Below are 26,461 nucleotides of genomic sequence, written 5' to 3'. Positions count from 1 at the left end.
TTTATCAGTCCTACCCCAGGACTATTAGACTACTAATATGAATAAATGCCTTTCTTTGCCCCCCTTTTGTTGGATTCTTGATTTGCAACACAATTTGGTTTGTTTAGTTTTTGTTTGGGGCACACCTGGTGATGCTCGGGAGTGGCTCCTGGCAGGGCTAAGGGGAAAAGCATGTGCTCTACCCATTGAGCATCTCCCTGGTCCTGCAACATTTGAAGACCATCCTTGGGGACCCACTTCAGATGCAGCTTCTCTGTGAAGAGTTTCCCAGGTATCTGCTGGCCAGTCCAGTTCACAAGGACGGAGCCTGTGTGAGGCTTCTGACCCACAGCCCGCAGCCTGGGGCCAGCTGAGCAGGCCTTTCATAAGTGACCCATGAAAGAGTAAGTCTCGGCAGTTCAACCGAGCTCTTCCTTGGTGGGGGTTGACGGTAGAGCACTACTTGCTTTCTTGGGAAAACAAGGCAAAACTGGAGTGTGGGAACCACTGCTACTTTCTGGGGGGATCACTTTCTGGCTAGAACACACCAAGACCAACGCTGGCAAACACAAATTGCTTTATTTAGTGTTTCTCTGGATTGCAGAAGTGTCAGAAGTGGGTCAAGCCCCTAAGAAGGGTACAGAGGCAGTGGGTAGTCCCCAGCCCCTCCGGGGAGGTGGGGGGAAGCAGCAGAAAGAGGTGATGCCCCTGCAGCTTCTCCCAGGCCAGCCCCTTCCCTCTGCTCCCAGCACAGGGAGGCGCCGGCGGCACCTTTCATCCCTGAACTGGGGCCAGTGTGGGGGGAGTGGGGCGTTGGTCCTCCTAAGGAGCGCAGGCAGAAGTGCTCAGGCAGAAGTGCTCCTCCTACCTAGTGGCCCCCCAGATGTGACTGCTGGTTAGGGAGCCAAATGCACCCATAGGGTATGAAGGTGTTTCCTGGGGCTCCCTGTCCTTGGGAATTCAGTGAGGGATGCTAAGGACAGGAAGCAGTCCCAGATTTGTGCCCATGTGCTGGGGAAGCCCCGGGTGAGTCTTTCCCCTCCATGACTTTAGTCTCCTGCTCTCAAAACACTGGGAGGCCAGACCGGCCAATCTCTGCATGTTCCAGGTTCTTCTAGTTCTTCCCCTGCTCTGGGCCACTTCGGGCTGCACCAGTGATAACAAGACACTTAAGGCAGGAAGATGGAGGCTGCCAAGAATGGTTCCAGCTCCCAGGGGGTGTCAGAGTGGGCTGCAAAGGCCACAGATGGGCAGGTAAGCAGGCAGACAGACAAGGTGCCAAGGGAACAAGGAGGAGAGGGAGGCCTGGGTCGGGTAGAGGGCACCAGGGCCCAGACCACCCAGCCTCTCAGCTAGGTTCCCTGCCCCGCTGGAGTCAGGGAAAACACATCCAGTGTGTCTTAGGGTGGGAAAATGGCTTTTTTAAAAAATAGTTTCCTATAAAGCATGAAAAAATCTCAGAGAAAAACCTCAGCAAAAGTTCCCTTCTCGCAAATATTTGGCATCGGCGGTGGGGCTGGCATGGCTGACGCCGGCCCCGGCTTTTCTATTGCTGTGGCCCGGCCTGGCCCACCCGCGGGCCGCTCCCAGCCTCTTTGCTTTCTCGTCGGCCGCTGAGCAGGAGGCAGGAGCTGGCCAGTGGACTTTGAGGTGTCCCTGGGTCCCTGTCCGGAAGCTCAAGTCTTTGGTAACTGGGAAGGGGATGAGGAGATAAGCAAAGCGTTGGGAGGAGGGAGGAGTCCAGTGACACCTTCATCACCGCGAGTTCAGCCGTGGGGCCACCTGTGGGGACGCCGGGCAGAGGCTGAGTGATGAGCAGAGGGCAGAGAAAGATGCTTCTGGGACCTGAGATGGGGAGTCCCCATCAGGGCGGCCTAGCGGCCTCTCCCTGGGGCCTCAAACCCAGCCCTTGGGAGTGCGGCCCCACAGCATAATCCCAAAGCCTTGGGCCTCACCCCCACCATCTATTTTTTTTTTTTTTTTGCTTTTTGGGTCATACCCGGCGATGCACAGGGATCACTCCTGGCTCATGCGCTTAGGAATCACTCCTGGCGGTGCTCAGGGGACCATATGGGATGCTGGGAATCAAACCCGGGTCGGCCTCGTACAAGGCAAACGCCCTCCCCACTGTGCTATCACTCCAGCCCCACACCATCTATTTTTAATTCGAGAGTTTGGGTCACAGCGGTGATGCTCAGGGGTTACTGCTGTCTCTATACTCAGGAATTACTGCTGGCGGTGCTCGAGGGATGCTGGAGATCACAGAATCCAGGCATGTGCAAGGCACGCCAAGCACCCTACCAGCTGTGCTATCGCTCTAGTACCCCCATCGCACTATCTTGTGACCCTCTGCCCTATGGCTCTAATGGTCCCCCTTGTCAGCCTCCAATGGGCCGGAGAGGGTGCTGGGGGTGCAGACTGCCTGAGATTGAGGCCTAGCCTCAGGGGTTCCCAGCGGGAAGCGGGGTGCTGCTGTGAGCCCCACTCACCACAGCCAGGTGCCCGTTCTTGGCCTTGGTGATGAGCAGCTCGGAGCCGGGTGTGAAGTCGATGGTGCCATCCCTGCCTGGGCCCCCAGCGAATGTGATGCTGTGGGGTGGGGAGAGAAGGGATGAGGACTTCCCAGGACACACAGGTCCATCCAATGCTGCCCCTCGCTACCCCCCAACAGCCCCTCCATGACCTCCCACCTCCCCCAGGGGCCCTTTCTGCCCACACACACCTGCCCTGGTTGATGTTGACACTGTTCACCCGGTCGGCACTCAGGGCAGTCTTGGTCAGTGTCTCAATCACGTGGTCGCTCTGCAGCACCACATCCCCCTGAGGGGCCAGGAGGGTGGGTCAGCTCTGCTCAGAGCCCCCTAGGGACCCTCGCCCTGCCTCCAGCCCCCCCACTGACCTTCTGCTTGTTGTCCTCACGCTGCACATGCAGCACGAAGAGGCTGTCGCTCAGGCTGCTGACTGAGATGCCTGGGGTGGAAGGACAAAGGTCAGGGATGCGGTGAGAGCAGGGGGCATTCCCTGGACAGCCCCAGACGCGGCTCACCCGTCAGGTTGGCATATTCGATCCTCTGCTTGACCTTGGCATCCTCCACGATGACGATGGCACTGGGCGTCAGCAGCAGCTGGCGGGAACGGGGCTTGTAGCCCTTGCGGTCATACTTCACGACGGGCACTGCGTACTGGGGACGTCGGGCAGGGTGAGAGGCTGTCGGGACTCCCTCAGCTCCTGCCCGTCCACCCACCTGTTGGGCAACGGAACCGGAACCAGCCTGCAGGCAGGCCTCACCTGGATGGGCTCAGAGCCCAGGGCTTGTAGCACTTTGGGGCTGATCTCGTCTGCACCTGAGAGACCCAGATGGGAACATTAGAGGGGACTGGGATGGTGACGGTGAGCTGGCACGCGGGGAAGGTGGGGCTCACCGAGCCGGGTGCTGATGAAGAGCCTGGGCACGCTCTGGGGGTAATTGTCCTTCTTGCCCTTGAAGATCTCGCTAGCCACGGCTTTTTGCTGAAGCTGTAGAGATAAGGGCAGTGAAGTGGGGAGATAAGGAGGGGACTCAGTTTCCTGCACCGACAGCTTCCCTCGGCCTCTCAGGCCCAAGTTAGTGCAGGAGGCAGAGGCTGTTGCCAACCTCCCCTTGGCACCTACTCTGGCCTTCTTCACTTCCTCTTTTGTCTGTTTTGTTTTGGAGCCACACCTAGCAGTGCTCAGGGCTTACTCCTGGCAGTGCCCAGGGAACCATATGGGATGTCGGGGATTGAACCCAGGTTGGCTGTGTGCAAAGCAAGTGCCCTACCCGCTGTACTATATCTCCGGCCCTGCCTTCACTTCCTGACCCCCAGCGCCAGACCAGGCGAGCACTCCCAGAAAGGGTCTGACAGCACAGGAGGGTCCAGGTCTGCGTAGGGGATAATTCCCCTCCATCAGGATCTGGGGTCCGGAGTGGCCTAAGTGCTAAGACCCGGCATGTCAACAGCCTTGGCCTGAGCGGTGCGGGTACTTTAGCGCCACCCAGGACCCAGTGGGAAACATGGGCACCTAGGCCGTCAACATCTGTCTGGGGATGCCTGGCACAGTCCTAAGCCTGTGCTTTGGGATACGGGGCTCTGACACTTCTGCGAGTCCAGCAGAGTGGGTCAGAAGAAGGTGCCCGTCAGCCAGACTCTAGCCCCAGCCTCTGCTTCAGACATGAAGCCAAACAGAGGCGGGATCCACCTGGGAGGTATAGTACACCCGGGGTAAAGTGCTCCCATGGGCCAGCCCTCCTCCTTCAGTGCCCGCTGCCTCCTGAAGCCCAGCTGCCAGTTCAGGCAGCTGCAGGCCTCTTTGCTGTTCCCACCTGCTGCTTCCACTCCGGGCTGATGCTCCGGCAATACTTCCACACCATATTCTTCAGGCACAACTCCCGAAGAAGCTCCGAGGCCTGTGGGGACAGGTGAGGTCAGGCACCCGGACGGCCTGGCTCCTTCCCACGGAGACTGCAGGCTCATGCGCACCACAGGGCCCCGTCCTCCCTCCACTCAGACAAGCCTTCCGCTCCCGAGTCATTTCCCAAGGCCCAGCTCTAGCTCCTGCCTTGAGGACTCCAGCCATAAGAGAACTCTACTGGGCTTTTATTTGGGGGAGTCAGCAGGGGAGGGTGGTGGCCATACCCGGAAGTACTCAGAGGTCTTGAGTAATTCCTGGCTCTGCACTCGGAAATCACTCCTGGTGGGTTCAGGGGACCATAAGGGAGGTTGGGAATTGAACCTGGGTTGGCTACGTACAAAGCAAATGCTTTACCCCACCCTGTAAACCAGCCCATCTGCCGTTTGGGTGGCCACCAAGTGCTCACAGACCTCACGCAGGGCAGGTGGGGGAGTGGGCCAGGAAGTGTCCAGGACATTCCGTGGTAGCTGCCGCCGCAGGTTGAGCAAAAAGGAAGCACGCACGTGGTCCAGGAAGAAAGCGTTCTCAGGGCAACGGGGTGCGTGGCGAAGGATGAAACCACGGATGAGTCTGGCGGTGGAGGACCCAAGAGTCAGGGGTTGGGGGGTCTGGCAAGAGAACCCTTCATCCCGTACTCTGCACTCCCCTTAGGGCACCCCAGGGCTCACCTCCGGATGGTCTGGGCTGCCCACTTCCGCTTGGCTGCCTTCCTTCGGCCCAGCGTGCCCCGCCACCAGGACTGAATGCAGACAGCTGAGGGGGGTCACAGTGGCTTAGCCCCACTCTTCATGGGGGAGGTGCCCCCCAGCCTCTGCCCCTCCCAACTAAAGTTTCCTGGGCCCCAAACCTGATCGCTTCACTCGGAGGAATTTCTGCCGCCAGTGGTAGCCCTTCCAGCTGGCCTGGATCTTCGTGGCTATGATTGAGAAGGAAAGTCAATTGGTTGGGGGTCCAGGGGAAGAAGTGGGGGGACTGGCACTGTCAGAGCTCACTGAGTGGCATGAACGGGGTAGGGGGCAACTAAACAAGCTACTGAGGGGGTTGGAGTGATAGAATAGTGTGTAGGGCATTTGCCTGCGGCCAACCCAGGTTTGATTCCCAGCATCCCATGTGGTTCCCCAAGCACTGTCAGGAGTAATTCCTGAGTGCAGTAACCCCTGAACATCGCCAGGTTTGACCCAAAAAAAAACAAAAAACAAAAAAAAAGCCCCAACCCTCCCCCACCAAGAAAACCCCAAGCTGTTGGGCAAGAGGAGATAGATAGGGGAGGAGGATAAATGAAAGCAAATGGAGGGAGCAAAGGAGCAAGGGAGTGTGCTTGGCTTCCGTGTCCAGTGCCGGGCGTGGGGTGGGGGCTGGGAGAAAGGCAGCTGCACGTGGCTGAGGCAGGCGTCCCAGAGAAGGAGCCCAACTGCCATGATCTCTTTCCTGCTCCCCAGAACAGCCCCCGCTGGCACAGGAAGGGCGGGGCCCGTGTCTCACCCAGGTCTTGCCGCCGGACTTCCAGGGCATCCTCTGTGGCAAACAGGGTCTTGGGGAAGCGGATGAAGATCTTGGTCCTGGGAGGGAAGTAGTGATCAGCCGCTGGCTGTCACCTCACACTCCTCCCCCCACCCACCAGGCCTGGGCAGCACTCACCGGCCCATCTTGTACTCTTCTGGCTTGTAACCGAGGTGCCTGACCAGCACGTTCACCCCGTCCTGGGGCCGTCCTGCCCATATGGGCCATGTCTCTGGGCACAGTGACTTGTACCTGAGGACAGGAGGAGCAAAAATGCACTCCAGCCAGCACCCCGTCCTGGGGCCCAAACCAGCTTCTGCAGGTGCTCCTCCTGATCTGCACACAGGAAGTCTAGGAGGTCCTGTTACTGCTTTCTCAATGTTGGGGGTGCTGGGGATTGAGCCTAGTGCTTCACACACTCAAGGCAAGTTCTGAGCTACAACCACCCCACCCCCCCGGGCTCCTGTTATTATTTTAGAGACAAGGAAAAGGGGGATTTAGAGCGATGGTACAGCGGGTAGGCCGTCTGTCCTGCACGCGGCCAACCTGGGTTCCATCTCCAGCTTCCCATATGGTCCCCACGAGCACTACCAGGAGTGATTCTTGAGTGCAGAGCCAGGAGTAATCCCTGAGCATCACTGAGTGTGACTCAAACACACACACACACACACACACACACACACACACACACACACACACACACACGGAAAGAAAAAGGGCCAATGGGCACAGGGTTAGAAAGCGACAGAGAAGGAATTTGCCTGATTTGCCTTCCTGGGCCCTAAATTGAGGAAACCACAACATGCCCTTTCCTGAAAACTGGGAAACTTCTCAGAGGCTGCCTGCAGCCCCTCTGCCCCCCACCCCCCACAGTGTACAAGCCTGCGGGGGCCCCTGTGAGGGCAGTCAAGCTTGGCATCTAAGCCTCAGGGGTCTTCAGTGAGAACAGAATCCCTCTCCTCCCTCCGGGATGGGACCGCGCGCCCCACCCCGCCCCACCCCGCCCCTGGCCCGGCCCCGCCCCACCTCTGCAGAAAAGCCTCGTATTTGCGGCGGTAGGCAAAGCCGGCTCTGCGCACGCGCAGGTTCTCCATCAGCCCCAGGTACTTCACCTGGTGCCGAATCAGCACCTCATCAAAGCGGCCTGGGGGAGGGGTACGGGGAGTTGCGGAGTTAGTGGGCAGAAGGCCCGGTGGCCCGCGCAGGGCGGAGTGGGGTGGGGGGTGTCCTGGCCCGCACAGGCCCCAGGGGCGGGAGGGCCTACCCGGCTGTTTGGCGTCGTTGGGCTTGATGCAGCGGATGTAGGCGGGCTCCTTGGACCTCAGGATCTCCACCAGCTGCAGCAGGCTCATCTTGAACTGGGTGGCGACCTGGCGAGCACACGGAGAAAGGTTCTTGATGCACCGGGCCACCGACCCTGGCCAAGGCTCACCCTGAGGGAGAGCCCTCCAATTCCCGCCTCCGTGGCATCGGGTCTCCCTTCCTTGGCACCCCGCCAGGGACTAGGCTCACTGCAGCCCTAGCTGGGCTAGAGAGCTTGGCTTAGAACCTCAGCCCGGGTTACAGAACTGGCTTAGGAACCTCTCGGCGGGGAGGGGCGCGCGCACGTGTGTGTGTGTGTGTGTGTGTGTGTGTGTGTGTGTGTGTGTGTGTGTGTGTGTGTGTGTGTGTGTGTGTGTGTGTGTGTGTGTGTGTGTGTGTGTGTGTGTGTGTGTGTGTGTGTGTGTGTGTGTGTGTGTGTGTGTGTGTGTAAGCTAGGCTTAGGAACCTCATAGGGAGGGAGGGGCGAGAGAGCTGACTTAGAACCTCACGCCTGAGAGAGCTGGCCTCAGGAACCTCAGAGCTCAAGCTTAGGAACCTCACCCTGGCGAGAGAGCTGGGCTTAGGAACCTCATTTGGACTGAAAATCCTGTGCAGATCCCTCATTTCTTTGGCAACCCTGTGCTCCCTCTCGCTTCCATTTCTTGGCCACACTCCTGAGCTATCTGTCCTTCTCTGTCCAGCTGTAGCCCTGTGAGCTGCTCTGAGAGATGCCCAAGAGACTCAGGTGCATGCCTGCGAGTAGGAGAGCACCAAGAGGGGGCATAAGTCGGTCTGTGGGGCTCAGGGGCTTCAGCAAGGGCCTCGGAGAAGCTCCTCTGGCTGGGACTTTAAGGAGAAGTCACTGACCCGGGATGAGGGCAGAGCCAGGCACTCATAGCAGAGGGACAGAGGGAAGGAAGGTCCGAGGTGCACAGGGAGTGGCCAGCGCGCAGGGGCCAGTGGGAAGGAAAGACAGCAGTCCTGTGTCCTGTGGCCCAACCCATGAGTCACAGGGATTCTGAGGGAAAACATTCTGGAGAAGAACTGAGGAGCCAGGGATAGGCCAGTGGCTAGCATGGTCCATGGGGTCTCAAGTGGAGCCCCCACATCCCCAGGTGGGATCCCTGGCCCCATAAGTGTGCAGTCCCCCGGCCAGAACGGCAGCTAATGGGTGTGAGACCCCACATATCACAATAAGGCAGGAAAGTGGAACAAAATAAACAGCGATCTGGAGTGAGGGACCGGCAGGAAGAGATCAGCATTTTGGACTCAGAGAAAGGTGTGGCCATGGGTGATAAGGGAGAGGACAGCAGGGAGGAGGCGAGTGGCCTGGAGCTGTTTCTCACCAGGGGAGTCTGGGTCCGGAGAGGCCCCGGATATTCTAAGGAGGCCACAGTGAAGACATCATAACTGAGGGGGCGGGAGGGCAGACATATGAGACAAGGAGCGATGGGTAGGAAGGGGATGGGGGGCCAGGAAGAGAACAAAGATGGAAGGGACCACGGTGGGAAGTCTGCTTGAGCGACACTGGGCTGGGGGCAGGTGTGAGGAAGGGCGGAGGGACGGAGCTGATGAGGGCCCAGGTGGCGCAAACACCTAAGACCCAGTGAAGGACGGGAGGGGAGGAGTCTGGGAGGCTGCCCAGACTTCTAGCCCGGGGCACTGGGTACAGGGTGATCCACAGAGAGCAGACCAGCAGGACTGAGGAGTCAGGGGCGCAATACAGACCAGAGCAGGGTGGGGTGAGCAGGTGCTGGAGGGACCCTGGGTTGTGTGACCTGCAGGAGAGGCCAGAATAAGGTGGAGGTGTGCTTATGGGGGGAGGAAACTGTGGCCTGGCTCCAAACTGGGAGCCTCCTGCAAACACCTCTCAGCTGCAGCTCCCTGCCTCCCGAGTCCCTGCTGACCTCCCTCTCCTCACCTGCCCAAGAGCCCCGCCTCTACCCAGGGCTTCCTGGTGCTGGCCTGTGTGAGGTGCCACTGGCCACACCTGCACCTCCCCTTTCCTTGAACTCTGCAGGCCAGGCCCGCTCATTACCTGAGAAGCACTTACTCATTCCCAAGTTTCTTCAAATGCTTCCTCCTCCAGGAAGTTTTCCCTGAACCCCTCTTCCCCCTCCCTCCTACAGATATGCTACTGCTCCTTCTTATTTCCAGAGCACTCACTCTGCACATTTCTGAGCGGCCAACTACCCCAGTCTGTGTCCTACAGGCCTAGGAGAGACAGGCCGGTGACAAACAGCTCCTGTGTGAGAGTGCAGGCAAACGGCCACACGGACAGAAGGGTACCTGCACAGACGCCCTCACCAATTGGGGTATACACACTGACATACCACATACAGGGGTGCACATCTGGAGCAGGAAGCAGGCTCCAGGACTCCAGGGGCAGCTTCCCACAAGCATGGGCAAAGACCTGAGCTCACAAGTGTCCCGCGACTCCCAAGCCAACACAGACCCTTGGTGTGAGTGTGTGCCACATGCCCCCGGCCCCACAGCCCCCGAACCGTCTCGGGCCTCTTCTTGTCACTGAGCTCGCTCCGGTCGAAGCACTGGCTCATGATGGGGTTCTCCGAGCTGCACATGGCCTGTAAGGCAGAACAGGAGATGAGGGTGGGCGCCTGGGGCAAGCAGGGCAGAATCCAGGGAGAGGTGAGTTAGGACCTAGAAGCCTCCCCTTGCCAAAGTCCTCACCTCCTTCAAGTTCCGGAAGAGAAGGTCATTGTTTTTATCCAGAAATCCTGGCAGGGGAGAGCAGACGTGAGGCCAGTTCTACTCTCTGTCCACGGGGGCGGTGGAGGTGGGGGGGAGAGGGACAAGGGGAAGGCAACTCTGTGGTCCTTACCACTCACGCTGTAGGTCACCTCCCCAGCATAGTGCAAAAGCCGGAACTCCCCACGGTCCAGAGATTTCCGTGTCCGCTGGTCAGCCAGTTTGTGTCTGGGGGGACAAGGAGAAGAAGCCAGGTTGTTGGCCTGAACTGTGCCCTCTGCCTGCTACAAAGACTTCGAGAGGCCTGAGGCATCTAACGGGAGCAGGCAAGCTCCCGGCCAGGGCCACCACCTGATGTGCCGTCTGCCTCCCTGCGGAGCACCACTGTGGCTTCAGAAGGCCTTGCCCAGGTTTCCAGGGTGCCAGGACCATTGGCATCTAGGCCTCTGCATGCCAGGGGGCACTAGGCAGAGGGAGGGTCACTCACTGCTGCAGAGGCTGCTCAGAGGTTGGGAGCTGCCTCACAGCAATTGTGTTTTTGAGAGGGTTTTCTTGGGTGGACCCACAATAGGTAGTGCTCAGGAGCTATTCCTGGCTCTGTGCTCAAGAATCACTCCTGGTGGTGCAAGGAACCCTATGGGGATTCAACTGGGGTTGGCTGCATGCAAGAATTTGCCCAAGGGACTGGAGCAATAGCACAGAGGGTAGGGCGTTTGTCTTGCACGCAGCCCACCCGGGTTCGATTCCCAGCATCCCATATGGCACCGCCAGGAATAAAAAAAAAAAAAAAAGAATTTGCCCAAGAGACGCAGGAGAGATAGCACAGTGGGTAGGGTGGCTGCCTTGCACAGGGGCAACCCAGGTTCGATTCCTGGCATCCCATGTGGTCCCCCGAGCCCCTCGAGGAGTAAGCCCTGAGCACAGCAGCATGTGGCCCCAAAATTGAACAACAATGAAAATAATCTGCCTAAGAGTCTTTTTTTTTTCTTTTTGGGTCACAACCAGCGATGCTCAGGGGTTACTTCTGGCTTTGCACTCAGGAATCACTCCTGGCAGTGCTTAGGGGACCATATGGGGTGCCAGGGATCAAACCCAGGTCACCCACATGCAAGGCAAACACCCTATTTGCTGTACTATCACTCCGGCCCCAATATGACTTAAGTCTTAAGCAGATTTATACCCACTAACCCATTTTTCACTTTTACAAAGTATTCCAAGTATCCACACAGAGACACAGAGAGAGGATCTAATGTCCAGAGATGACAGTGACTGCCAGTCATCCCAGCAGAAACCTGGAGGCCAGCCAGGACCCTCAGGTGAGAGCCACAGGGGCTCAATGCATCTGAGCCAGTGGAGGGAGTGTCCGGAGCCAAGCTTTCCATTTGATGATTCAGGAAGATAGTCAGGACCTACCATTATTCTCAGCCTAACCTAAGTTCTGAACTATGAAAAAAAAAATGTATAGAAGAAGGCAGGAAGGAAATGCCTTGAATAGCTAGTAAAGATGACTTCTGGGTGACAGGATTACAGTAGGGTCTGCACACATTCCTACTTTTCTCTGAAGAGCAATGTTATTTTCACAGTCAGGAAAAGGGTTCTGGAGGCTGGAGGGATAGTACAGCAAGTAGGGCATTTGCTTTGCATGCAGCTGACCCCGGCCCAATCCCTGGAATCCTGTATGGTTCTCTGTTCCCTAAACATCACCAGGGGTGATCCCTGATGCAGAACCAAGAGCAAACCCCAAGCACCACTGGGTGTGGTTCAAAAAATCAGAAAGAGAGAGAGAGAGAGAGAGAGAGAGAGAGAGAGAGAGAGAGAGAGAGAGAGAGAGAGAGAGAGAGAGAGAGAAGCTCTGTTGGGCCACAGTACAGGGCTAAACTGCCTGCCTTGCATGCTACAGACCCTGGCTCAATCCCCAGCACCCACATGACTCCCTGAGCACCACTACATGTGCCCCCTCCCCCAAAATAAAACTATGACAAACAAAAAAAGCAAAAGGGTTCTAATCTACAACTAAGAAACAAAACAAAACATGGGGGCAGAGAGATAGTACAGAGAGTAGGGCGCTTGCCTTGTACACGGCCAACACAGATTCAATCCCTGGCACCCCATACGATTCTCTGAGCCTTCCAAGTGATCCCACAGTGCATAGCCAGGAGTAAGCCCTGAGCATAGCCAGGTATAGCCCAATAATAACAATAGATCAAAAAAAAAAAAAGGCCATTCAGAGCTCTGGCATCTGGGGACAGGGCCAGCTCCACTACTGACGAGATGTGTGATAACTGAGCACAAGCATTCACCTCTATGATGGAGTGTGCCCCTCCTTTGAGGGGTGGGGTGGTCTAGCAGGGGGTGTGCACACATGGCCCGGGGCAGAGGTGTGCGCTTCTGCTTCTCCCTTGCCTCACTTTAGGGGATTCCTTAAGCAAAATGCAATTCCCAAATAAGGAAGCCAAGAAATCTTAGCAAGTTTCATTCTCAAAAAAAAAAAAAAAAAAGCAGGAAGCCAGGCTACTTGTTTCTTACTTCATAGATCCTCCCGGGGTCGGCTCCTGGGAGCTAGCATTATAGGATTGTGGGGGACCACCTCCCCAGGCAGCCCTGTGCCCTCACTCACGTCACGAAGTGTGGGTGGTGCTTGATCGTGTCCTCCAGCTTCTCCAGGAAGGTCAGATCCGTGGCCTCCCCGGGGCGCAGACACTCCTCATCCTGGGGGTTGTGGTCCAGGGGAAGGGGGTACAGGCACGGGGGGGAAGGAGGGTCAGAGGGACACGCCAAGCCTCACCTCACCCTCCACACAGGGCCCTGCCCTGTCCCTGCGCAGCCCCCGACACTGGCCCTCAGTGGCCAGGCCTGGCATGCAGGGGGAGGATGACCCCCCCCCCATCCAGCAGGGGACGCACCAAAATAGAGATGATGCCCTTGAATTTCTCCTCCACCAGGTCGCAGATGATTTTGTTGTTGAAATACTGGACCGGCTCCCACTGAGGGGGTAAGGGAAAGCAGGCGTGACCACGGGTTTGGCAGGAGCAATGGTTGGCCTTCCCGGGGATCCACGGCGGGCCACCGCGCGGCTGCCACTCACCGCGATGCCCTCCGCCTCATATTCCTCCTGTTCAGACTTAAGGGTGAGCTCGATGAAGAGCTGTTGCAGCTTCTCGTTGCAGTAATTGATGCAGAACTGCTCGAAGCTGTGGAAGACACCAGAGCTCAAGGGGCACATGGGCTGGGAGCAGGGCACAGGACTCGAACAGAGCCCCCGCACGGCAGGAGGAAGACACAGAACTCAAGGGGGGCATGGCATGGGCTGGACGCAGAGCACAGCAGGAGGAGCCCCAGAAAAGGACCCTGGGTGACAGGGGGGTGGGTGCAGGCACTGACCTGTTGTGCTGAAACACTTCAAAGCCATAAATGTCCAGGAGCCCAAGAACTGTGGTGCCTCGCCAGCCGGGTCGCTCGGCATCCTAGGGCCAGAGAGTCAGTCCTGCATGCCCAGCTCCCAGACCTGGCCTCCTTGGAGGCTGCCGGGGGCCAAGTCCTCACCTTGGAGGCCAGTGACCTGTTGATCTTCCCGACCAGCCAGGTGAAAGTGCGGCTGTACACGGCCTTGGCAAGGGCGTCACGCGCATATGCAGCCTGTTCCAGGTTCAGCGGGCTCAGGAGCTGCATGTGGAGGACAGGCGAAGTATGTGAGGGAGGTGAATGCCACAGGCCCATCCCTGCCCCCGCCCCTCACAGGCTCCCACAGAACTCCAGGAAACAAACCTCTCTGTTCTCCCTGTATGTGTGGAGGGGTGTCTGCAGGGGGTTGGGGGGGAGTGGGGTGTGTGTGTGTGTGTGTGTGTGTGTGTGTGTGTGTGTGTGTGTGTGTGTGTGTGTGTGTGTGTGTGTGTGTGTGTGTGTGTGTGTGTGTGTGTGTGTGTGTGTGTGTGTGTGTGGAGGGGTGTCTGCAGGGGGTTGGGGGGGAGTGGGGTGTGTGTGTGTGTGTGTGTGTGTGTGTGTGTGTGTGTGTGTGTGTGTGTGTGTGTGTGTGTGTGTGTGTGTGTGTGTGTGTGTGTGTGTGTGTACAGAGACAGTGGGGGCTGCACTGGAAGCCCTGGAGGCAAGAGCGCAACTTACCTCTTCCCCCTTGGCGATGATCTTCCTGTGTGTCAGGGATTCCCGCAGCGTGGCGCCGTCCACCCCGAGGAGCTGCCCGGGAGGGATGGGCATGAGGACGGGCACCCCACGCCTCGCCGGCAGCACCCCTGCCCTCACCTCCCCTCAGCATCCCTAGCTCACCCTGGTCAGATACTTGAGCTGGTTCTCAGTGGTGACCTGGGCGTTACTCTCTTCGTCGGCAGCAAAGTGGAGGTTGCCCAGGTGCAGGACGCTGGCTACGATGCTCAGCAGGTCCTGGGCGGAGAGGTGGGCGCACACAGGGGTGAGCCGGGGCACTCAAGAGCCCCCAGAGGGGGCAGTCTGAGGGTGACCACGGAGGTGGACGGGAAAACATCTGAGACTCTAGGTGGGAAAAGGGTGGAGGTTTGCCAGGGGGGTCCCCAGCAGAGGCCTCACCTCCACTTCATCCTCGGTGAAGTCAATGACCGCCAGGGCCTTCCGGACCACCTTCCAGTCACTCCTGTCGTTGATGGAGGAGACCTTCGCACACTGGCCCTGGAGGGAGGGCAGAGCTGGGTCAGCGGCCCTTAAAGAGATGCTTCCATGGGCACCTGCCTCGCTGCTGGCAACTCACCTTGACCAGGTACATGTAGCTCTGGGGGTTCCGCTCCAAGCCCAGCCTGCGCAGGGTCTCCTCCTCGCCCCCCTCCAGCAGCTGGTAGAAGATGTGGAAGTTCCTCTCGCCGTGGTTCTGGTGGACCACGCGGGACTTCTCCAGCAGGTAGCTGAGGATGTGGCCACCCACGGGGGCCCCCTAGGCAGGGAGGATGTACACGCTCAGGCGGCAGGGGACACCACGTGCCCCTCGCTGCCTGGCACCCTGGGGCTCTGAGTCCAGCCCTGCCCCTGGCTGCATGGGCGCAGGCATGTCCCTGGCTCTGGCCTCCGTTGCTTCATTTAAGAAACAAGGACACAGGGCCAAGGAGATGGCTTAAGTGCCAGGACTCATGCCTGGAATGTGGGAGGGCCTGGATTTGATCCTCAGCACCACGTGTCTCCCCATCCCCCCTGCCTTGCTGGAAGCGGCCCTATCACAATAATTAAAAACAAAACTGAAAACAAAAACAAACCAGAGGGGCCAGAGTGATAGTACAGTGGGTAGGGCGCTTGCCTTGGACGTGGCCGATCGGAGTTTAATCCCCGCACCCCATATGATCCCCCGAGCTATCCAAGAGTGATTCCAATTATTTTTGGAGGGCTCCCCCCAAAAAAGCTATCTATTTGACCCCCTTCCAGGAGTGATTCTTGTGCGCAGAGCCAGGAGTAGCCCCTCGAGCACTGCCGGGTGTGCAGCAAAACAAAAAACAAAAGCAAAAAATAAGGAAAGAAAGAAATTAAGAACTGAGTGTGGGGAGGATGGGCAGCCTCCTGGGGAGAGGCTCAATGGGCTGATCATGTTTTGCATACAGGAGGCCTAGGTTCAACCCTCAGCACTGGGCTGGAGTGATGATAATACAGTGGGTAGGACATTTGTTTTGCATCATGTAGCTGACCTGGGTTCAAACACGGTCCCTTGAAAACCACCAGAAGTGAATCCTGAGTACAGAGTCAGGAGTAAACCCTGGGCATCCCCAGGTGTGACCCCCAAAACCAAAACCAAATCAAAATTAAATAAAAATAATCCTCAGAGCACTGTTGGGCACAGTCCCTGAGCACGAAGCAGCTCCGAGGCACAACCTGAATTTGAACTGGTACCACACGGTATTCAGAGCACTTCTTTTTATCCCCAGAGCATTTCTGAGCACTTCAGACCCTGGAGGTCCTGAGCACCCCAGGGCTGATGCTGGTGGCCCTGGCATAGGGGTAGCCTTGAGGAGCATTACAGCACCAGGCCACAGAATTGAAACATCTGGTCCAAGTGGCTGAATATTACCAGGAGTGATCCCTCAGCCCCCTTGAACATAGCTTGGGAGGTCGCTCATAAAAGAGGAAAGTGAGGGGCAGATAGCTCAACGGGGTAGAGGGCATGTCTGCCTATGCCAAGTAAATGCCCTCCCTAACATGGGACCCCCATCCCAACACTGAGCCCCTAGACCCAACCTGCAGCCATGCTGAGTACCACTGGAAGTAGCCCCTGGGCCCTGAGCACCCCTGAGAGGACCCAGTTAAAAAGATTTTTGAAGGGCTGCAGCAATAGTATAGAGGGCAGGGAGTTTGCCTTCCATGCTGCCAACTTGAGTTCGATCCCTGGCATCCCATATGGTCCCCTGAGCACTTCCAGGAGTGACCTCTGAGCACGGAGCCTAGAACAACTCTGACCACTGCTAGGTATGGTTCCCCCCCTTAAAAAATAATAAAGCCTTTTTTATGCTCCTCCCCCCATGCATCCACACATTTTTTACAAAGACCCAAAAGCACCACTACCATCCACTTCTTTGGCCCCCCACTCTCTTCTCTAGCTCTCCTGGACTACCCAGAGAACCACATGGGGTGCCTGGGATCTTGGTGTGCCAGCCGGAGCACACCAAGCGCCTCCCACTGGGCTTCTGAATGGCTCCTCCCCCTGCCCTGCCCGAGGTCAGCCCCCACACACACACTCTCTCTCTCTCTCTCTCTGTCCTTCCTCTCTCTCTCTCTGTCCTTCCTCTCTCTCTCTCTCTCTCTCTCTCTCTCTCTCTCTCTCTCTCTCCTCTCTCTCTCTCTCTCTCTCTCTCCCCCGCCAGGTTTCTGTCTGGTTCCCGTCAGCCCTTCCCCAAAGGCTCCTGCGTTCAGGCTGACCCCATCTGCCTCATTTGGAATAGCAACTGTTCCCATACTCATCTCCTTTTATTTTTTGTCCTGGCACCTGTCACCTAAATTAGAACTTTTGTTCATTGTCTCTTCTGCAAAGCAGGGATCTCGGTTTTGTTTCCCTGTTGTACCCTCCGCCCTTGGAAGAGTGCCTGGCACAGAGCGGGTGCTCAGGAAGTACCTGCTTTTGTCCAACAGGACCTGCCCAGGGGGCGACCCCTTCCCCAGGGGACCCTATGCAGCAACCCCCTTAGGTACCTTGAAGTCAAACTGTACGTCCATGTACTTCCCAAACCTGCTGGAGTTATCATTCCGGAGGGTCTTGGCGTTTCCGAAGGCCTAGGAGCAGGTGAGGGTATGAGGGACGCATGAGCTTCTTCGCGCCCCGGCACAGTCCCCTGATGGCTGTCCCCTCACCTCCAGCACGGGGTTGCTCTGCAGCAGCCGGTCCCTCACGGCGCCACCCCGCTCGGGGGCCGGGCAGGTCTCTGCATAGAACTGCAGCAGGCGCTTGGTGGCCTCGGTCTTGCCGGCGCCGCTCTCCCCGGAGATCATCACCGCCTGGTCCCGGCGCTCCGTGCGCAGGGCCCGGTACACAGTGTCGGCCACCGCAAACCTGGGGCGGAGGCTGCTCAGCTGGGGCACGAGTCCCAGGGGAAGGGCTGGCGGACACCTCCATATGTGGTGGGTCACTGAGGTTGGGGGGTTGTGCCCAGGTAGAGTTGGGGGGGAACCAGGTAGAACTGAGAGTTATGTAGGATGGGGGGGTCACACTGGGGGGACCTAACCTGAGTGACCTAACCAAGTGGGGGTGAGGGAGCACTAGAGAGGAGTCTGGTGGGGTGAACTGATGGAGATGGGGGCTGGGTCACTCACAGGTGGGGGGGCACCTCATAGAAGCTGACGCCACGGTAACGCTCCATGTGCTGCCGGCTGTAGATCTGCAGGTCCCGGTAGGGGTTGACCGACACCAGGACTGGGCCAATGTAAGTCTGGGGTGAGGGAGGAGGGTCAGAAGTTGCTCCCTGAGACCCTGAGTTCAGCTCCCCAACAAGCCCTGACTCCCACACGTAAGCGCCTTACATAAATGAGGTTCTCCCGGAAGCGGCGCCGAAGGTTCTCCATGAAGGCAGCCTCACTGGTGAAGTTCTCCAGCAGCACAAAATCCTGCACCCCCACCCGGTCTCGGGCGGTCAGCGCGCTCTCCATGGTTACCCGTACCCCGTCACTGCCCAGGGCCTGCGGACAGAGGGGCAGACCACAGGTAAGGGAAGGGCTCCCGTGGGGCCTGAGAGCACAGCGGGAAGGGTGCTTGCCTTGAAGGCGGTCAACCCTAGTTCGATCCTTGGCACTCCCTATGGTCCCCTGAGCACCACTAGGACTAACGCATGAGTGCAGAGCCAGGAGTAACCCCCGAGCATCATCAGATGTGGCACCAACACAAAAGAATAAAAAGGGAAGGGGTTCCCACTGCTCCTGAGGGCTGGAGTGAAATAGCGACCTGAGTTCGCAGAGGACAGCTAGGAGCCCAGTCATGCAGGTGCCTCGGCAGCCCCCGTCCCAGGGACCCGGCATACGGGGACCCAGCATATGGAACAGCGAGGACACAGGCACACAGCATAGCAGCCACATGGGCACCTGGGACACGGACGCTGGGGCACAGCGTTCTCAGAGGACAGGCAAGCAAGGCGACTACTACATGCAGGGAGGCTCCAGTGTGTAGAGGAAAAGGGAGGACGTGAGAAGGAATTCCCAGGAATTCCAGAAAGAACATTCTGCTGACCTTGGACAAATCCCCTCCTCTCTCTGAGCCGCTTCCTCCTCAAGGAGGAGGAGCTGAGTGAAAGCAGGTGACCTCAGGTCCCTTAGCTCTGGGCCACGTGTGACAGGTGCTTTGGAGGACAAATGGCTCAGAGTTTTTCTGCAAAGAGGGTGGGGCCCTTTCTCACTCCCTCCATCAAGATCTCTGGGAGAGGAATGTCCAGGGGCCAGCCAGAGGCTGCGGAGAGGATTTCCCCTAGAGGGCCTCTAGTCCCAGTGGGGCCCAATATCCACCCCAGAAGGGGGCCTCCCTCCCGCTCTGCTCTGGGTGACTGGGTCGCCACACCCTCCCCTCCAGCTGCCGAGCTGAGACATGCTCCTCCACCCAGCTTGCGGGAAGCCCCAGAGTGGGGTTTACCCAGGAAAGCCCAGCTGCCTCCAGGGCCCACCCGGGGGGGGGGGGCAGCCCGTGGCCCAGGGGCTCAGCTCACACCCCGTGCTTCACAGACAGCCAGGGTGTAAAAAATAGATAGTCACTGGGTGTCAAAAGCCAGAGGCGGCAAGGTGCGGGTGTTGGTGTACATCCCAAAGGGGTCCCGATCTCCTCCCGGCCAGACCACCTAGATCTCTGGTCCCAGGCTCCCCAGGTCTCTTACCCCACCCCTGCCCCAAGCTGCGGAGAAATCTGGCCGTAGCTCCCGCCCCCTCCCCCGCCCTCTGGGTAAGGGGTCTCTGCGCTCTCAGAGGTGCCTGCCCCGGGGACCTCCTGGCCCCGCCCCGGTTCCGGAGCCCCTCGGCGCTCCCCGCCTCCGCCTCCTACCCCTCCCCACCCCGTAACTTTCCGGGACATTTTTCCACCCGAATTCCTGAGCCGCGCCCGCTTCCTGGCGGGGCCGGGGCAGCGCCGCGAGACAGGGAGGGACGCCCGGGACCCCCGCCCCGCCCGCCAGCCCCGCTCACCGACGCCCGGTAGCGCATCCTGCCCGGCCGGCCTGGCGCCCCGCTCAGCAGTCGGTGCTCTGGGCCCGGGGCTCGGCGGCAGCGGCGGCGGCGTCAGCGAGGGAGGGGCCGGCCCGCCCCCGCGCCGCCCCCTCCGCGGGCCTCGGGAGCGAGGACTCCCCGGGGCGCTCGCCGCCCCCCAGGCTCCGACGCGGGGTCCCTGCAGCTGCTGCGGGCGGGAGAGGCGCGCGGGGGTCTGGGTGGGGCGGGGCAGGGCGGGGCGCGCTCCCCCTCCCGGAGGGGGCTCGGCCTGAGTCAGGTTTTCCAGGAGAGACGTTTTGGTTCCAGGGTGGGGCCCGGAACCCGCGCGGCAGCCGCGTCTACACCGACCCGGAACTCACTTCCGGGCTTGTGTCTACACCAGCACCAGGCCAGGCGCGGGACGACGGCTGCGGCCCGTGGGGCCGGAGGAAGCAGGATTTCCCCCCCCTCCCCGCAACCTCGCGTCCCGGGAAAGTTAAAAATAGAACGAAATGTCCAAATACGGCCGGCGCGCCCCGGCGGGCGGAGCCTCGTGCGGGGCTCTTCACCCCCGTCCACTCTCCGGGGGCGGGCCCCGCGTGTTGGAGCTCGGAAAGTCTCCCCGGGTTCCCGCGGGGGGCACGGAGCTTGCGGCCCCGCGCCAGGGCGGCCCCGGGCGCGTCTGCGGGGCGCGTCGCGTCCTCGGCCCGGGTCGAGTCTGGGGCTCCCGTCTGGGACTGCCAGGTCGTACCGGCAGTGCCCCCTAACCCCCGGAGTGCCTCATCTCTCTCTCCTCCAGATGGAGCTCCCAACGCAGGTCACTCGGGACCCCTCCACTCGGCCCGGGGCTCCCCCCGCGGCCCCACCCTGGCCGTGGGCCCTTTGGGCGGCGCCCCCTGGAGGGGCGCGCTCGGATCAGGCCTCGCCGTTGTGGCGGGAGGCAGGGACGGCTCGTGTTTGCCAAAGGCTCGGCCCTTTCTTCCAAGCCGGGAGCGACCAAGCCCCTTCATCCCGGCTAGGAGCGGGTCCTGCCGGACAGGCTCGGGGCAGCTTACGACAGCATGCGGGCCTTGGTCAACACCACGGCTCTCTCCATTCCGCACGTGCTTGGGGACGCCCTGCTAAGAGCCAGGCCCCAGGCGGACCGTCTCACTTCTTATCTGGTGGGGAAAGCCCTTCAGGCGTGTCTGCTGGCTGCCGAGAGCTCTCCAGAGCGTTCCCTCGCCACACCTGAGCGCAGGACGCGGGACACTGACAGCTTCTGGGTGCGGGGGGAGGGGGGCCGCGCAGAGGCGGAACCCAGAGCCGCTGCGCGCCCGGCCCCGCGCACAGGCGGGCTCCCCGGGGAGGGCTGCGGCTGCGGCAGGTGCGGGCTGCGTTGCGGTGCAGCCGAGCACTTTACCTGCAGAACAACAGCTGGGCAGAACCACTGCCCCAGGGACCCCGCTAAGGGCGGGGGGAGCGGGTCCAGCTGGGAGATGGGGCCCTCGGGAGGGGGCGAGGGCAGCGGGTGCCTCCGCTCGCAGCTGGGAGGTGGGGGGAGCGGAGGGGTAGGGGTATTAAACGCCCCTGGCAGAGGCGGGCTCAGGGTGGGAGGGGGCGCCCTCCGCCGTGCCCCCAGGTTTAAAATCCAGAAGGCGGCGGGGAGGGGACTCAGCCTCCTGCCAGCCCGGGCGAGGAGCGCCTTTGAAGACTGGCGGAGAGGGGACTCGAGTAAGCCCGCACCAGAAGCATGAGGGATCCCCTCCTTAGGTAAGGGGGACCCCGACTGACCGCGGCGGCGGGTCGCGGCCGGGGGCGGAGCTAGGGAGCCGGGCGGGGCCTCGCGGCCGCAGTGCCCGCCCCGCCCGCAGCCGCGTCAAGCAGCTGGAATGAGGGGAATCCGCGAGCGAAGGGGGGTCCAGCGGACCACCCCCTACCCCGAGCCGCGCCGCCGCATTCCCGGGATGCCCGCCGGCGCCCCCGCAGCCGCCGCCCGCCCGCCGGCCGAAGGAGGGGGCGTCTCCGCGGTGCGACGGCACGCAGGGCGGGTCCGAGCCCCCTGCGCCCCCGCAGCCCCGGCCGGGCCGAGCGCGAACCCCGGACTGGGCGAAAGAGGCGCTTCCTGCGTCCTCAGTTACTCCCTTTAGCGCCCCCAGCGAAAGGCCGCGGGGTCCCTCCTCCCACCCCTACAGAGTGGCCGGCAGGTGAACCCTGAGCTCAAGGTTTCAGGACTAGGAAAAGGGGCTCCAGCAGCCACTCCCGGTAGGGTGCCCGAGAGAGGGGCAGGCCTGGCCGACCCCCCAGCTCCTCGGGACCGGTTAACCGGCGGACCTGACCTTCCTGGGTGACCCCGCGGCCCGTGCTGTGTGACTTCTGTCTTGAAGGCTTTAGGAGTGGCAGCTAGGGGGCAGGCTGCGGCTTTGGGGACCCCCAACACTGGCTGGATCCCTGCCTGGCCTAGGCGCTGGCTGCAGGCTGGGGGGCAGCTCGGGTTGCTGAGTGATCAGGACTTATTTCCCAAGGTCGCCTCGGGGTCCCGGTCTCCAGGGCTGGTGGGTCTCCCAAGGCCGGGAAGGAGCGCGCCAGACTCTCTTGACCGGAAACCAGGTGTTTGGGCAGGTCCTTGTTGAGGAGTGTGGAGAGGCACCCGCCAGCCTTAACTGTCCCCCTCGGGCTGGTGAGATAGCTCAAAGGACTGGTGTGCCTGCATCAGAGCCGTCAGTCTGATTCCCATTTTGGTCCCTGCCATTGCATGGGCGCCAGGAAACTGCCAGGGAGCATCTCTGAGCTCCACCATGACCCCAACACAAAGCAAAGCTCCAACACCCTGTGCAGGGTTGGAGCGGGTGTTCTGAGGAACCATGGGTCACGCAGGTAACAGGATTTCATTACGGGGGTGGGTGGCCTGGGATTTGGGGCAGTGGAAAGGACCATCGGCTACCTCAGGAGGGCTGCATACAGAACAGGTGCATAATCGGAGATCTGGGCTCTGTATGTCCCACCAAGGGTTGTACCAGGCTCGGCGGAATTGCTGGGAGGGGAAATATTGGGGAAAGAGAAGATCTGATGATGCTACCTGATTGCACACAGGGCCCAAGACGGGGGCTGTAGCGGGGCTCCAGAATCAAGGCCATTTGCCTTCCAGGTATCTCTCTAGGGACCCAGAAAACAGCCGCCCCTAACCTCTCCTCCTTGTTCAATAGCCTTCAAAGGTTGAGAGGAGGGAGACACTTCCACCAGTCATCACTGCCTGGCACCAAAACACCTGCCTTTGTCCTCACCCTCCTCACCTCAAGAAGTCCCCCCCCCACACCAGCTGAAAGCGCTCCTCTGGTCCTCTTCACTGCTAACAGGTCACCTGGGCTTCTTCCCCGTGATAGTTACACATGCAAAGCGGATCCATTACCACCTCCTGCTTATTAGCGGGTTTACAGGGCACCTCCACGTGTCAGGTCCCTACTTGACATCCATTCCTTTCACCAGGCACCTGCATCAGCCCTCCGCGGCACCCTCGGTCCCCACTGTCGCCGCTGTTCCGGCGTGCCTGTGTGCAGGGGCAGCCCCCTCTCGTCCCTTCTCTCTCCTTCACCGCCACACAGCCAGGAGGAGGTGCGGCGCCCCCGCAGCGGGCTGCACGTGGCTCTCAGAGCCTCCCGCCTTTGCACCTGCAAGCGCGCTCGGCCCGGCTCCCCCACACCCTGCTCCCCACCTGACTGACTCTTAGTCATCCTTGAAGATCAGCTCAGTTCTCACCTCCTCCAGAGCCCAGGCCCGTGCCCCCAACACACAGCCCCTTTCTCATCGCATTCCGCTCTAATCGCGCGCTTCCACGTCAGGCTCTCCCAGGAGAGCGTTCCCGCGCGGCGTCCGCCCAGCCCGGCCCCCCCCCCCCGGTGCGGGCTCCAGAATCCCGGGCGCACGCCCGCTCCAGTGAAAGAACCGCGGGGCCCCGGCGTGCGCGCAGAGCCCGGGGTAATGCCCGGAGCTGAGCTAGGCCGCCGGCCGGCCACTCCTCCCCGCGACCCCTCCGAGCCCCCTGAACGGCAAAGCGGGGCGCGGCGGCGCGCCGGGCCGGGGGCGGAGAACGGGAAGGGGCGGGGCGCGGCGGCTTCTCCGGAACCCAGAGGCGAGCGGGGCTGTCGGAGGCGCCCCTGGGGCGCGCGGGGTGTCTGGATCCCGCCACCCCAGCTGCTCCTCCCGGCGCTCACGCTCGCCACGAGTAAGCCAAGTCTCCGCCACGCCGAGTCGCAGCATCGCCGCGTCCTGCGACCGCTTGCGGGTGCGCCGAGCCCGCCCGGCTCCGGCGGTCCCCGAGCCGTCCACCCCGGCCGGACTCCGGCGCGGCAGCCCAGAGCCGGACCTGGCGCCCGGCTGGCTGCCCTTTCCCCCAGCCCCCCGCCAGCCGAGGCCTCTCGGGCCACGCGGCTGTTTCCCGCACCGCGCCGGCTCCCGCGTTACTCACCGACTTGGCTCATTCGGGTGCGCGGGCGGGGGCCAGGCTGGGCGGCGTGGCCGGCTCCGGAGTCGGCAGCCCCGGCTCGCTCTCCCCGCCCAGGGCCCGCCCGGGGCCGGGCCGCTGCCTGTCGTCATCCCGGGCAGGGCTCAGACCCCGGCGCGCGCGCGCACCCTCCCGCCTCGCCCCGCCCTGGCCGGCGGGTCTGGCCCAGGCCTGGGTCGGCGACCGTGGAGACTGGGTGCCACACGCTCCGCAGCCAGCTCCCGGGGCCAGGCGCGCCACGGTCACGGTCTCACGCACGGAAAGACACACACACACACACACACACACACACACACACACACACACACACACACACACACACACCTCCTCTGGCCAAAGACGGGTCCACTCGCCTCAATGCAGGGTGGTTGGGGGTTCGCCCGATGGGGTTTGCCCTCCTGATCCTAGGACCCCTTTGTGCGTCCCCCGATCCAGCCCGCCGCTGTTCTGCGCGCTAGACAGGTCAGTTCTTCCCCATTTGTGACTTCCTCTATCTCTTCTTGACTAGCTACTGCCTTGAGCTGGCCAGTCCTGTTTTTTGGGCCAGTTGGTAAAGGGGAGGCACTCATTGAGTCTGTTCTGGGCACTGAGGGTTTTCCATACCCACCTCACCTAGGGATTATGCCCAGTTCACAGCCCAGCCCACTGAGGTGCAGGGAGCTCTAGGGGAGGAGATTCAACCTGAGATTCCCACTCTTTACCCTGCCTTTTACTCCTGCCAAGGCTATGCCTCCCCACTGCTCATCTTTAGCCCAGATTTGCCTGAGTGGGGGCTGCTGGGCCCTGGGGGTGGGCATTGCCACCCTTCCTCCCAGCCCAAAGAATCCCAGCTTACGAGTTTGCAGGGCCTGTGGGGATGCACCACTCGGATGATCTCCCCGGTGGGGATCAGCTCCACTTGCAGTGCCATTCCGCCCCGTGGTAGCCAGCCTGCGGAGTGCAGGGATCTCTGAGCAATAGCCTGCCCGCTGGCTCTGGAGCCAGGAATCTGGTCTCACGCTGGGATGGCCACTTGGTTCAGCTTCCACTGCAGCCCCAGGGGATGTGTCTGGTCCAGTGCCTCAGGACACAGCTGGAGCAGCCCAGGTCTGATTGGGAGGCCTCTTGGCCTAGCGGGTTGGGGCAGGAAGAGGAGTGGCCAAGGGTGGAGGAAATGCCTGTTGTCCCAGGTAACCAGAGGAGCTGATGCAGCCACCCTGAGGGACCATCGCATGCCAGGTTCCTCCCAGTAGTCCGGCATCTCCTATAGTCCACTGGTTCAGTATTGGCTGGAAAACACAGTAACCACACCCCAAATCCAAAAGCTGCACGGTTCTCCCCTAAACTGACTGGGTCCTTCCCGAAGGCATTGCCCCTCTGGCATACAGCCCAGCTTAGCTTCCTCCAAAAGCAGCGGGCAAACTCCTTAAACTGGAGGGGTCAGGGCTGGGGTGGGCTGGGGGTGGCAACCATGGTGCAAAGGAGTTGGCTCGAGAGGCAGGAGAACCCCTAACACAACCTCCTCTGAGCTAGTCACTTGGGAAGGTGGTCCCAGTTTCTGTGGCTGTGGACAGTCTTAGCTCTGTCCACTCCTCACTCTAATAATCTCAGGTGGTTCCCCCCTCCCCCCTAATGTTCCCAGTGTTTTTTTTAAATCTTCATTGTTGCTAAATCACAGTTGACACTTTCCTGGCCTGGAACTGGGCCTCCAGTCTCCAGCCATTCCTTATAGGAAATGAGAAGGGGGAAGTGGACAGGGGAAATTGACCTTTCCAGAGGGAGAGGCTGGCACCAGAGGGGCTGCCCTCCAGAGGGCCAGCTGACCTTGACAAGTAGGACAGGCCTCTTCCCTCAGGCACCCTTCCCTTCCCTCAACACCTTCCCCCGCCCAGGAAAGGCCAGCGAAGCTTCCTTCCTTCCTCTGGGAAGCACATCTATCCAGGGCCGGCTCATCCCAGGCAGCCACACAATGGCCTTATCAGCTGTGGAGCCAGGCGTAGAGACCCAGCGCACACCAAGTCTCACATATTTCCTGTTTCCACCCAGCGGGTCAGGGCTGGATCCAGAGTAGCCATATCCTGACTGGGGCCCCGAGGAGGGAAGAGCACTCCCCCTTCCCCTTCCCGCCTTGTCACTTGTAGGACATGACTCTCCAGGTAGGGAGTGGCAGGGTTAGGCTTGTGAGAACTAAGGGGAGGGGCCAAGGAGATAGTACAGAGGTTAAAGCACATGCCTTGCACACAACCAAGCCTTATTCTATGCCTGGCACCACACGGTCCCCCAGCATTGCAGGGTGCAGCCCAGAAGGCTCTCGCACCAAAGCACTACATCCCAGACCCCCTAAGCTTCTTAGGGAAACCCACCCTACTCCAAATAAGAGGGAGATCTTGGGCATGTGGAGGTTAAGTATGCACCATAAGCAGGATAAATGGGGAATCTGGTGTCAGGATCCAGTTCCGGAATTAACA

General features: G+C 60.4%; 1 protein-coding gene across 3 annotated transcripts; it reads right to left on the bottom strand.

Moving 5' to 3' along the window:
- Positions 1-552: 552 nt before the first annotated feature.
- Positions 553-24,939, bottom strand: MYO1C (myosin IC). 3 transcript variants are annotated; one of them, XM_004604984.2, is made up of 32 exons: positions 24,850-24,939; positions 17,897-18,052; positions 17,690-17,805; positions 17,231-17,429; positions 17,072-17,152; positions 14,658-14,837; positions 14,480-14,578; positions 14,204-14,317; positions 14,042-14,113; positions 13,466-13,585; positions 13,304-13,386; positions 13,008-13,113; positions 12,826-12,906; positions 12,540-12,631; positions 10,056-10,150; positions 9,905-9,951; positions 9,718-9,798; positions 7,176-7,281; positions 6,938-7,055; positions 6,050-6,163; positions 5,894-5,970; positions 5,259-5,327; positions 5,080-5,164; positions 4,822-4,981; positions 4,323-4,406; positions 3,403-3,496; positions 3,269-3,324; positions 3,026-3,161; positions 2,879-2,949; positions 2,702-2,799; positions 2,469-2,568; positions 553-1,761 (listed from the first exon to the last, which is right to left on the bottom strand). In XM_004604984.2, exons 1-32 carry the CDS (start codon positions 24,922-24,924, stop codon positions 1,735-1,737), a joined length of 3,192 nt encoding a protein of 1,063 aa, XP_004605041.1. In that variant the 5' UTR covers positions 24,925-24,939; the 3' UTR covers positions 553-1,734. The 3 variants fall into 3 exon arrangements, with proteins under 3 accessions (XP_004605041.1, XP_054986295.1, XP_004605042.1); XM_055130320.1 differs by lacking the exon at positions 24,850-24,939 and adding an exon at positions 23,979-24,099; XM_004604985.2 differs by lacking the exon at positions 24,850-24,939 and adding an exon at positions 19,535-19,926.
- Between the last annotated feature and the right edge of the window lie 1,522 nt (positions 24,940-26,461).

The sequence above is a fragment of the Sorex araneus genome, chromosome 3 (genome assembly GCF_027595985.1).
Source record: "Sorex araneus isolate mSorAra2 chromosome 3, mSorAra2.pri, whole genome shotgun sequence".
NCBI classification, from domain to species: domain Eukaryota; kingdom Metazoa; phylum Chordata; class Mammalia; order Eulipotyphla; family Soricidae; genus Sorex; species Sorex araneus.
Note: the sequence above shows the minus strand (reverse complement) of the source record. Positions and strands in the feature narration are given on the sequence as shown.

Coding starts and splice junctions, on each gene's coding strand:
- MYO1C (XM_004604984.2), bottom strand. CDS start 24,924: ATGGCACTGCAAGTGGAGCTGATCCCCACCGGGGAGATCATCCGAGTG. Junction 7,056..7,175: donor CAACGACGCCAAACAGCCGG/GTAGGCCCTCCC, acceptor CCCCTCCCCCAG/GCCGCTTTGATGAGGTGCTG. Junction 4,407..4,821: donor CCCCACCTGCCCTGCGTGAG/GTCTGTGAGCAC, acceptor CTGTCCCCACAG/GCCTCGGAGCTTCTTCGGGA.